The sequence below is a fragment of the Piliocolobus tephrosceles genome, chromosome 8 (assembly GCF_002776525.5).
Source record: "Piliocolobus tephrosceles isolate RC106 chromosome 8, ASM277652v3, whole genome shotgun sequence".
In the NCBI taxonomy this organism is placed as follows: Eukaryota; Metazoa; Chordata; class Mammalia; order Primates; family Cercopithecidae; genus Piliocolobus; species Piliocolobus tephrosceles.
The window spans coordinates 5,965,509-5,976,416 of NC_045441.1; the positions used below are offsets into that span (position 1 = coordinate 5,965,509).

The 10,908-nt window shown below is 53.4% G+C and overlaps 1 protein-coding gene across 1 annotated transcript in view; it reads right to left on the reverse strand.

Annotated features, from left to right (window-relative positions):
- Positions 1 to 1,505: 1,505 nt before the first annotated feature.
- Positions 1,506 to 10,908, reverse strand: part of C8H7orf26 (chromosome 8 C7orf26 homolog) — a 22,937-nt gene continuing 13,534 nt past the window's right edge. The window contains exons 5-6 of the mRNA XM_026447595.1: positions 8,035 to 8,074; positions 1,506 to 2,275 (exon numbers count right to left, since the gene is read on the reverse strand). Coding sequence (XP_026303380.1) covers positions 2,074 to 2,275; positions 8,035 to 8,074 — 242 coding nt within the window. The 3' untranslated portion in view covers positions 1,506 to 2,073. The remainder of the gene's footprint in view (positions 2,276 to 8,034; positions 8,075 to 10,908) is intronic.

The window sequence follows — 10,908 nt, forward strand, 5'->3', positions numbered from 1 at the left end:
CCAGGCTGGAGTGCAGTGGCCGGATCTCAGCTCACCGCAAGCTCCGCCTCCCGGGTTTACGCCATTCTCCTGCCTCAGCCTCCCGAGTAGCTGGGACTACAGGCGCCCGCCATCTCGCCCGGCTAGTTTTTTGTATTTTATAGTAGAGACGGGGTTTCACCGTGTAGACCAGGATGGTCTCGATCTCCTGACCTCGTGATCCACCCGTCTCGGCCTCCCAAAGTGCTGGGATTACAGGCTTGAGCCACCGCGCCCGGCCCATGTTTGCAGTTTTCATCTCTCACTTCAGGCTAGGAGAGCCAGTGACATAGTTCCTGATCTTTCCTTCCTCCTGCAGTCCGTTAAGGGAGGACTCCAAGCAGACACTTTCCCTTTTCAGTAGGAAAAAGATCCCTGAGGGCTGTTTTGTACCTGAGGGAAGAAATGTGACCCAAAGCAAATAGACCGGGAAGCAGGCTGGGTGCAGTGGCTCACGCCTATAATCCCAACACTTTGGGAGGCCGAGGCGGGTGGATCACCTGAGGTCGGAAGTTTGAGACCAGCCTGGCCAACATGGCGACACCCTGTCTCTACTAAAAACACAAAAATTAGCCGGGCGTGATGGTGGGCGCCTGTAATCCCAGCTACTTGGGAGGCTGAGGCAGGAGAATCGCTTGAACCTGGGAGGCAGAGGTTGCAGTGAGCTGAGATCACACCACTGCACTCCAGCCTGTGTGAGAGTGAGACCCTATCTGAAAAAAAAGAAAAACAGGCGGGGCGCAGTGGCTCACGCCTGTAATCCCAGCACTTTGGGAGGCCGGGGTGGGTGGATCACAAGGTCCGGAGATCGAGACCACAGTGAAACCCCGTCTCTACTAAAAATACAAAAAAAAAAAAAAATTAGCCGGGCCTGGTGGCTGGAGCCTGTAGTCCCAGCTACTCAGGAGGCTGAGGCAAGAGAATGGCGTGACCCCGTGAGGTGGAGCTTGCAGTGAGCTGAGATTGTGCCACTGCACTCCAGCCTGAGTGACAGAAACTCCGCCTCAAAAAAAAAAAAAAAAAAAAATCTGGAGTGCTTTATGCCCGCTGACCTCAGCTGCCTGGCTTAGCTGGGGACGTGGGTGTCCAAGCTGTTTCCATCAAAAGAAATGACTAAAAACTACCACGATCATAAGAGATTGGGAAGCAGGCCAGGGGCAGTGGGTTAGGCCTGTAACCCCAGCACTTTGGGAGGCCAAGGTGGGCAGATAGCTTGAGGTCAAGTGTTCAAAGTCAGCCTGGGCAACCTAGCAAGACCCCATCTCTGTAAAAAAAATACAAAAAGTTACCAAGGCCTTGTGGTGCGCACTTGTAGTCCCAGCTACTCGGGAGGCGGAGGTTGCAGTGAGCCAAAATCGCGCCACTGCACTCCAGCCTGGGCGACAGAGTCAGACTCCGTCTCAAAAAAAAAAAAAAAAAAAAAAGACTGGGAAGAAAATGCCTGCAGTTGGAAGCAACATTTATGAAGCTGTTAAAAATACATTCCATGACTGTTTAGAAAAATTTATTTGAACATATGAAAGGAAAATTTAGACACCCCCAATAAAACTGAGAAGTTCCTTTCCGAGGTGAGGGCAATTCCTGACAGCTTTCCTGAGCGGTGCTGCACACAAGCTTGTGGTCACTACGCAGCCTGGGCTCAGCTCACGGGGCTGCAGAAAGAGCCCACTTTTTCTGGCGGGGACACATCATCTTCACGAGGAAAGAGGCCAGACACATGGGCCTGCAGCTGTGGTTCCTCCTGTCACACTCCTCGCCACACAGGCTGTGTGTCTGAAATGCGTAGAGAATAGAGGCTCCCAGGTCCGGCATGTTTTAAAAACGCCCGCCGCAGGCTCTCAGCAGAGGCTGGACTCTTCCCTTCACCATCCAATTCGGATGTCGAAGAATGCGACCGGGTGGGAAGCACCTGGACTCCGTGACACCGAGACGGTTCTGCCGGCGGGGAGGAGCCACCCGGCCACTTCCCCGCGGTTCTCTTCTGGGGCACCGGCCACCCCTTCCTTCTCGGAAGGCTTCGTCCAGCGAGGGCACAGAAAGCACACGCGGGCCGGCCTAGCGGATGGGCCTGAAGGGAAACGTCACGCCCGAGATGAAGGTGTGCCCGGGGTGCGTGGGCAGGGCGGGGTGGGCGGCGGGGTGGGCCGGGACGGCCCCGTAGCCCAGCGGGGGCGTGTGGATGTGGGGGTAGAACCCTGGGGGAAGCGCGGCGTGAGGCGACTGCTGCACGGGACCCGAGATCACCAGCTGGAGGAGGCTGCGAACACAAGGACAAGCGTCAGGGCAGGCGGACTCCAGGGACTCCGCAGGTGCGCCACGGCTGGCTGACCTTGAACCCCGCACCCCGCCGGGGAGAGGCACCGACACAGGCACGGACCACCCAGAGGTTCAGGCGGTGGACGCGGAGCAGCAGTGGCAAAGCCAGGACCCCACAGGCGAGGATGCGTGGGAGCGGGCTCTGCACGGAGCCTACGGCCCACGGAGCTCCAGCCACAGCACTCTCGGGCGCACAGCCCACACAGACGGCCTCCACGTCAGCCTCTGCAGCTCTCTGCTGCGCTGGGACACACAGGACAGGCGGCCACAGTCTCCTCAGAGCCGTGAATGACTGCGCCCTACCTGAATTCCAAGCAGAAGCCCCAGGAAGCTGGTCTTGCAAATGACTCCGAAATTCGGAGTCCTGAAATTCAGAATGAGTCCGGTGCGGCCCCCTCGGGGACGGCCCAGGCTTGGATCCAGGACCTCCGGGACCCGCCCACCTCCCAGCCTGCCACGCGCAGCTTCAGCTTCAGACCTCCCCACTCCGCCCAGCACCCAGCACTGGGGCTCTGAGAATAGCTGCACGCACGCTCTCCCCATCCACCACCGTGCTCCCACCAAGACCCCTGAGCCCCAGAGGCCTGGACCTCCCATCCTGGTGGTACAGTACACCACGGCCCCCACTTCCTGGAATCCTCCTCCCTGCAAATTCAACCTGGCTTTCCAGACTCCCGAGTTTCTCACGGCCCTTGCCTTCTAACCACACCCTCCCCAGGATTATCCCCCAACCCCCTAGAACCCCCTGGCTTGGCTCATCACCCCCAGCTTCCCCAACCTAGGCGAGGCCTGCCCCGTCCTGTGTCAGCTGGAGAGGACCAACTCCCCACGGGTTCTCTCCAATCAGAACCTCTCTTGGCCGGGTCTGGTGGCTCACGCCTATAATCCCAGCACTTTTGGAGGCCGACTGCTTGAGGCCAGGAGTTCAAGACCAGAGAGAATACAGTGAGACCCCATCTCTACAGAAAATAAACTAAAAATTAGCTGGGCTTGGTGGCGCACACCTTTAGTCCCAGCCACTCAGGAGGCTGAAGCAGGAGACTTGCTTGAGTTCAGGAGTTCAAGACTGCAGTGAGCCATGACCCATGATTGTGCCACTGCACTCCAGCCTGGGAGACAGCGAGACCCTGTCTCAACGAAAAAAAAAAAAAAGGCCCTCTGGGGCCTTCCCAGCTTCAGGTCCTAGGCCTCCTCCCTACCCTGCCTTCCCCTTGCTTCCCCGTTGGAAGCTTCTGATGCAGACAGACCGCTCTGCTCACCCCTCTCCTGACCTGCCCCAGGATCTTGCTCCAGCTGGGTCCTGTGTCTGCAGCACCGGTGCTGGTCTCTCCTAACACCAAGGCCTGCCTGCCAGGTTCTACTCACATCCCGTCACTCAGCCAAGGCTCTCTGTCCCTGCACATTGTCCTAACTGGGTCCCACAGCAGCCCGTTTTCCCAGCCACTTCACCCTTCCGACAGCCCTGCCTGCTCTCTTCCTACTCCCCCGTGCTCTGTCAAGGGGCTGATCTGTCACAGACTGAACCCCCAAGCTCCCCAGTACAAAGGCTTGGACCCAGGGCCCCCAGGAGGGGCTCAGGCAGTAAACAGAAGGTATGTGGAGGGCTGGTGCATTTAGTGCCCAAAGCTCTTCTGAGCCCCTTTTCTTTCTGTTACTACTACTAAATAACTCTAGGTAAGTAATTTAGCAAGAGATTAACGAACCCAAGGAGGAGGTACTGCAGAGGCCAAACTGTGGTCATGTGATGATTTGAACATCTACACACCCTGCCAGAGATAAAAAACACTCCAAGAAGTTTCCAGTCTATTTGGAAAGACGATGAACACAGAGACTGTCGGAAATCTAAGAGGTAGGCCAGGCATGGTGGCTCACACCTGTAATCCCAGCACTTTGGGAGGCCGAGGCGGGTGGATCACCTGAGGTCAGGAGTTCGAGACCAGCCTGGCCAACATGCCGAAAACCCGTCTCTACTAAAAAATACAAAAATTAGCTGGGGGTGGTGGTGGGTGTCTGTAATCCCAGCTATCCAGGAGGCTGAGGCAGGAGAATCGCTTGAACCCGGGAGGTGGAGGTTGCAGTGAGCCGAGATCACACCACTGCACTCCAGCCTGGGTGACAGAGCGAGGTTCTGTCTCGAGGAAAAAAAAAAAAAAAAGAAAAGACATCTAAGAGGTATTCCAGGCAACCCCCTGTCCTTCCCCAACAGCCATGCCCGGCCTGCCCCTGGGAGGTCAGGGCTCCCCAGATCTGTGTCAGGAGAGGCAGCCACCAGCTCCTTGGAAGGAATGAAGTCAGAGGCTCCGGAACAGGGACCAGCAGGGGACTGCTGAGAAATTCCAGGGGGCTCTAATGTAGACCCCGAGTTAAAAGACTCGGACAATACAAAGGATTTGTATCCTCCTGTCTTTTAAATTCCCTGAAGAAAACACTAAAATGTAAATAAAGGCAGTGGACAAAGAAGGGAACTATCACAAAGGGATTCCTGCAGGAGGGGAAAGGTGCCAGCTGATACTAGCAATGTCCTCCCTGTGGAAACTTCTAGAACCCAGACCAAAAACAGGAAAAAGAGGCCAGGCACAGTGGCTCACACCTGTAATCCCAGCACTTTGGGAGGCCGAGGCAGGCGGATCACTTGAGGTCAGGAGTTCCAGACCAGCCTGGCCAACATGGCGAAACCCCGTCTCTACTAAAAATACAAAAATGAGGCATGGTGGCGGGCACCTGTAGTCCCAGCTACTCAGGAGGTTGAGGCGGGAGAATCACTTGAATCCAGGACACAGAGGTTGCAGTGAGCCAAGATCACACCACCGCACTCTAGCCTGGGCGACACAATGAGACTCTGGCTCAAAAAAAAAAAAAAAAAAAAAGAAAAAGAAAAGGAAAAAGAGGAGAGAAAGTGTGTGGGCCCCTGGGAGAGGTGGCCCTGTGATCTCTCTGTGCTGCTGTTATGACACCTCAGGCAGGACAGTCTCATCCCAGAGACTGTTCCCTTCTGCCCCCTCAGGCTTTGTACCCACCCAGACAGCTGCCCCAGCTCCTCCCTTGCAGAACCTGGCAGAGTGAGTGTGGTACGGATGGCAGTCCCCAACCCTCACACAAAGATGCGATTCCTCTGCAGGCTATGGACCAGCATCCGGCTGAACCCCGGACTCGAGTTACACACGTCTGTCTCAGCCTGCGAGCGCTACCCAGCGCTCTGCCGCTGGACCTGACAGAGCCAGCGGGCCAGGCCAAGGCGACGTGCACCCCCAGGGCTGCCGAGCCGCTTGCTGCCCCTCTGTCCGCACGGCTCGCCAACACCTGCCCCTGGAAGCCTGCTTCTCCTTGCTAAAGACCAGTGTGAGGGCTCCAAAGGAAGAACATTACTAACCCCACCAAGCTCACTTTGTCATTTCTATTAACCCTGTCCATGTGCACAGGAGTTCTGCTTTCCACTATCCACATTGCCTCCCCAGCAGTTACTACTTTTAGCAGATGCATAATGTTCCATCCTCCTGATGTATCACAACTCATTTACTTAAGTATCACCACGCTGTAGGACAGGTTGTTTCCAGTTCTTTGCCAGTTAGTAACTGCATCTGTATGAAACATTTTTTGTGCATACAAAAATCAGTCTGCTGTGGTGGTACACACCTGTAGTCCCAGCTACTTGGAAGCCTGAGTTGGGAGGATGGCTTGAGCCAAGGACGCAGAGGCTTGCAGTGAGCCAAGATCATGCCACTACACTCCAGCCTCTGCAACAAAGCAAGATTCTGTCTCAAAAGGAAAAAAAGCAGCTGACACTTACTAGATATTCACTACAGGCCATGTACTAGTTTAAGTGCATTCTGTGTTTTCATTTTTTTTTTTCTTTTAAGAGACAGGGTCTTGCTCTGTTGCTCAGGTAGTACGGTTGGGATCACAGCTCAGTGCAACCTCAAACTCCTGGGCTCAAACAATCCTTGTCTCTGCCACTCAGATAGCTGGGATTACAGATGCATGCCACCATATTTGGCCAATTTTTTTTTTTTTTTTTGAGATGGAGGTTTGCTCTTATTGCCCAGGCTGGAGTGCAATGGTGCAGTCTCGACTTACTGCAACCTCTGCTTCCTGGGATCAAGCAATTGTCCTGCCTCAGCCTCCCAAGTAGCTGGAATTACAGGTGCCTGCCACCTGGTTAACTTTTGTGTTTTTAGTACAGATGGGGTTTCACCATGTTGGCCAAGCTGGTCTCAAACTCCTGACCTCAGGTGATCTGCCCACCTTGGCCTCCCAAAGTGCTGTGATTACAGTTGTGAGCCACCATGCCCAGCCTTTTTGTTTTTTTTTTTTTTTTTTTTTGAGTCTGGCTCTGTCACCCAGGTTGGAGTGCAGTAGCACAATCTCAGCTCACTGCAATATCTGCCTCCTAGGTTCAAGTGATTCTCCAGCCTCAGCCTCCCAAGTAGCTGGGATTACAGGTGTATACCACCATGCCTGGCTAATTTTGTATTTTTAGTAGAGATGGAGTTTCACCATGTTGGCCAGGCTGGTCTCAAACTCCTGACCATAAGTGATCCACCTGCCTCATTCTCCTAAAGTGCTGGGATTACAGGTATGAGCCACCACATCTGGCCTTTTTATTTTTATTTTTTAGACAGAGTTTCACTCTATTGCCCAAGCTGGAGTGCAGTGTCGTGCTCTTAGCTCACTGCAACCTCCACCTCCCGGATTCAAGCGATTCTCCCACCTCAGCCTCCCGAGTAGCTGGGATTACAGATGTGCACCACCACGCCCGGCTAATTTTTGTATTTTTAGTAGAGACGGGGTTTCACCACTTTGGCCAGGCTGGTCTCGAACTCCTGACCTCAGGTGATCCACCCTCCTCAGTTTCCCAAAGTGCTGGGATTACAGGCGTGAGCCACCATGCCCAAGCCCTGGCCTGTTTTTACTCATTTACTCCTCACAAAAATCTTACAGTGAGAAGCTGGGGGAAGCAAGAGGAACATGAGGCAGGTCCCATGGTTTTCTTGATGTTACAGATGAGGACTTCAGGCAGAAGGCAGGGAAGCTGCCCAAGGACATGTAGACTTTTGGAAGTGGCAAGGCCCAGATTCTCTCCAGAATCTGACCACAGTTCCCACTTTTCACTTGACGACTGCATTTGCGGAGGTCTCCATGTGGCAAGGAGTAGGATGAGAAATTCACTAACACCACTGCGTCTCATCCTCACTACCACCCTCTGAGTCAGGAACAGTATCATCCCCATTTTACAAGGGGGTAAGCTGAGGCACAGAGACAGGTCAAGAGACTTCCTAAGCATCACAGCCAATTCCAGACAGGGCCACGCTCAGAACCCAGGTCCGTGCCGCCTGATGGCCAAGCGCTGGCAGAGTGCTCTAGGGCTGTGGCTCAGCCAGACTTCCCAAATGGTTGTGCAGTTCACAGTGTCACCAACAGAGGGCCACCTGCGCCACACCCAGCACTCAACAACTCAACAGGTGCATGCTCACTAGGGACTGGCCTCTTTCACGGACTTCCAGCATGATGACCGTTTTTCAGGTTTACTTTCTACTTGAGTTCTGTTCACAGGCGTTATCTGATCGTATCCACGCCCCACTTCTCATCATGTCCTTACCGGGCTCTCCCCAAAGAACCCAGGACAAAGGGGTTCGCCCTGTCTTGCCTCCCTCCACCTTGCCCGAGCAAGCTGGCCCAGCTGGGAGTCTTGAGGATACTTACTTATTATGGGGTAGCCTGGAGCACAAGGTTCTCAGGTCATCTGCAATTAAGGACATATAAGATTAACGAACATACTGGAGATAACATGGGGAAATACACACTGGTATTCTTTGTAAGAATGCTAGCAAGACAGCAAGAGTGCCTCATACTACATTTCCCTAGCGTCATTTAGAAACTGAGTTCTAGCCGGGCACGGTGGCTCATGCCTGTAATCCCAGCACTTTGGGAGGCCGAGGTGGGCGGATCACCCGAGGTCAGGAGTTTGAGAACAGCCTGACCAACATGGTGATATCCCATCTCTACTAAAAAATAAAAATTAGCCAGGAGTGGTGGTGGGCGCCTGTAATCCCAGCTACTCGGGAGGCTGAGGCAGGAGAATTGCTTGAACCTGGGAGAGGGAGGCTGCAGTGAGCCAAGATCACACCACTGCACTCCAGACTGGGCGACAGAGTGAGACCCCGTCTCAAAAAAAAACAAAAAACAAAAAACAACAACAACAACAAAAAAAAAAACAGAAGAAAAAAAAAGAAGACTCTGAGTTCTACTTGTATTCAATTTTTGATTTAAAAAATCCATCCCCTGGCCGGTCACAGTGGCTCATGCCTGTAATCCCAGCACTTTGGGAGGCCGAGGTAGGCGGATCACCTGAGGTCAGGAGTTTGAGACCAGCCTGACCAACACGGAGGAACCCCATCTCTACTAAGAATACAGAATCAGCCAGGTGTGGTGGTGCATGCCTGTAATCCCAGCTACGTGGGAGGCTGAGGCAGGAGAACTGCTGGAACTCGGGAGGGGGAGGTTGCAGTGAGGCAAGATCGTGGCACCGCACTATAGCCTGGGTGACAGAGTAAGACTCCATCTCAGAAAAAAAAAAAAAAAAATAGAATCTGAGTTCTCCTTGTCTTCAATTTGTGCTTTAAAAAAACCCATCCCCAAACAAAAGATGGCACTTAGGAAAGGAGGCAGCCCTTCTGGCAATCTGTCAGATGGCTGGAAAAAGCCCAGAGGCTGGGCTCTCCCTGGGCAATCAGGCACCCGAGGCCATCTAAGAGCAGCAGTAAGACGGGAAACCCACAGCCATCCCCTGGCACCACAGGCAACCTTTTGAGTGAGGCAGTTGCTAAAAGGCAAACCCAAGCATGTCATTAGCACCATATGATTCTCCAGGGAGAGTCCAAGGACTGAAATGCAGGAGAATGAAGGAACCTCAGAACAGGCCATGAGGCTGGCACAGTGGCTCCTGCCTGTAATGTCAGCACTTTGGGAGGCCAAGGCAGGAGGATCGCTTGAGCCCAGGAGTTTGAGAACAGCCTGAGCAACATAGCAAGACTTCATTTTTACAAAAAATTTAAAAATTAGCCAGGTGTGGTGATACGCACCTGTAGTCTTAGCTACTCAGGAGGCTGAGGTGGGAGGATCACTTGAGTCCAGGAGGTCGAGGCTGCAGTGAGCTATGATCGTGCCACTGCCCTCTAGCCTGGGTGACAGAGGAAGACCTCCGTCTTCAAAACAAACAAAGACCAAAAAACCCACAGGCAGTGGGAATGTTGTTGTGTGTTACCAATGGGGAAGTGGTCACATGAGTGTAACCATTAGTCAAAACTCATCAGATCTTGCCCTTAACCCACGTCATTGTATTGTGCATAAATTTTGCCTCTAGGCCAGGCGCAGTGGCTCACACCTGTAATCCCAGCACTTTGGGAGGCTGAGGTGGGAGGATCACTTGAGGTCAGGAGTTTGAGACCATCCTGGCCAACATGGTAAAACTCCGTCTTTACTAAAAATACAAAAATCAGCCAGACGTGCTGGCACATACCTCTAATCCCAGCTACTTGGGAGGCTGAGGCAGTAGAATCGCTAGAACCCGGGAGGCAGAGGTTGCAACGAGCCGAGATTGTGCCACTGCACTCCAGCCTAGGCAAAGAAGCGAGATTCCATCTCAAAAAAAAAAAAGAAAGCCTCAATAAAAAAGGACAAGGACAGGTGCAGAGGCTCACGCCTGTAATCCTAGCACTTTGGGAGGCTGAGGCAGGAGGATCACTTGAGCCCCAGAGTTTGAAACCAGCCTGGACAAGAAAGATGGTGAGACCTTGACTCTACACAGTTTTTTTTTTTTGAGATGGAGTTTCACTCTGTAGCCCAGGCTGGAGTGCAGTGGCGTGATCTCGGCTCACTGCAAGCTCCACCTCCCGGGTTCACGCCATTCTCCTGCCTCAGACTCCCCAGTAGCTGGGACTATAGGCACTTGCCACCACGCCCAGCTAATTTTGTTTTGTATTTTTAGTAGAGACGGGGTTTCACCGTGTTAGCCAGGATGATCTTGATCTCCTGACCTTGTGATCCACCCGCCTCGGCCTCCCAAAGTGTTGGGATTACAGGTGTGACCCACTGCACCCAGCCCAACAATATTTTTAAAAAATTAGCTGGGTGTGGTGGTACACACTTGTAGTCCCAGCTACTCTGTGGCTGAGGCAGGAGGATCGCTTGAGCCCAGGAGTTGCAGACTGTGGTGAGCCATGATTGCCACTGTACTCCAGCTTGGGCAACAGAGCGCGAGTCCCCATCTCATAAAAATAAAGAGAAGGCCGGGCGCGGTGGCTCAAGCCTGTAATCCCAGCACTTTGGGAGGCCGAGACGGGCGGATCACGAGGTCAGGAGATCGAGACCATCCTGGCTAACACGACGAAACCCTGTCTCTACTAAAAATACAAAAAACTAGCCGGTTGAGGTGGCGGGCGCCTGTAGTCCCAGCTACTCGGGAGGCTGAGGCAGGAGAATGGCGTAAACCCGGGAGGCGGAGCTTGCAGTGAGCTGAGATCCGGCCACTGCACTCCAGCCCGGGCGACAGAGCAAGACTCCGTCTCAAAAAAAAAA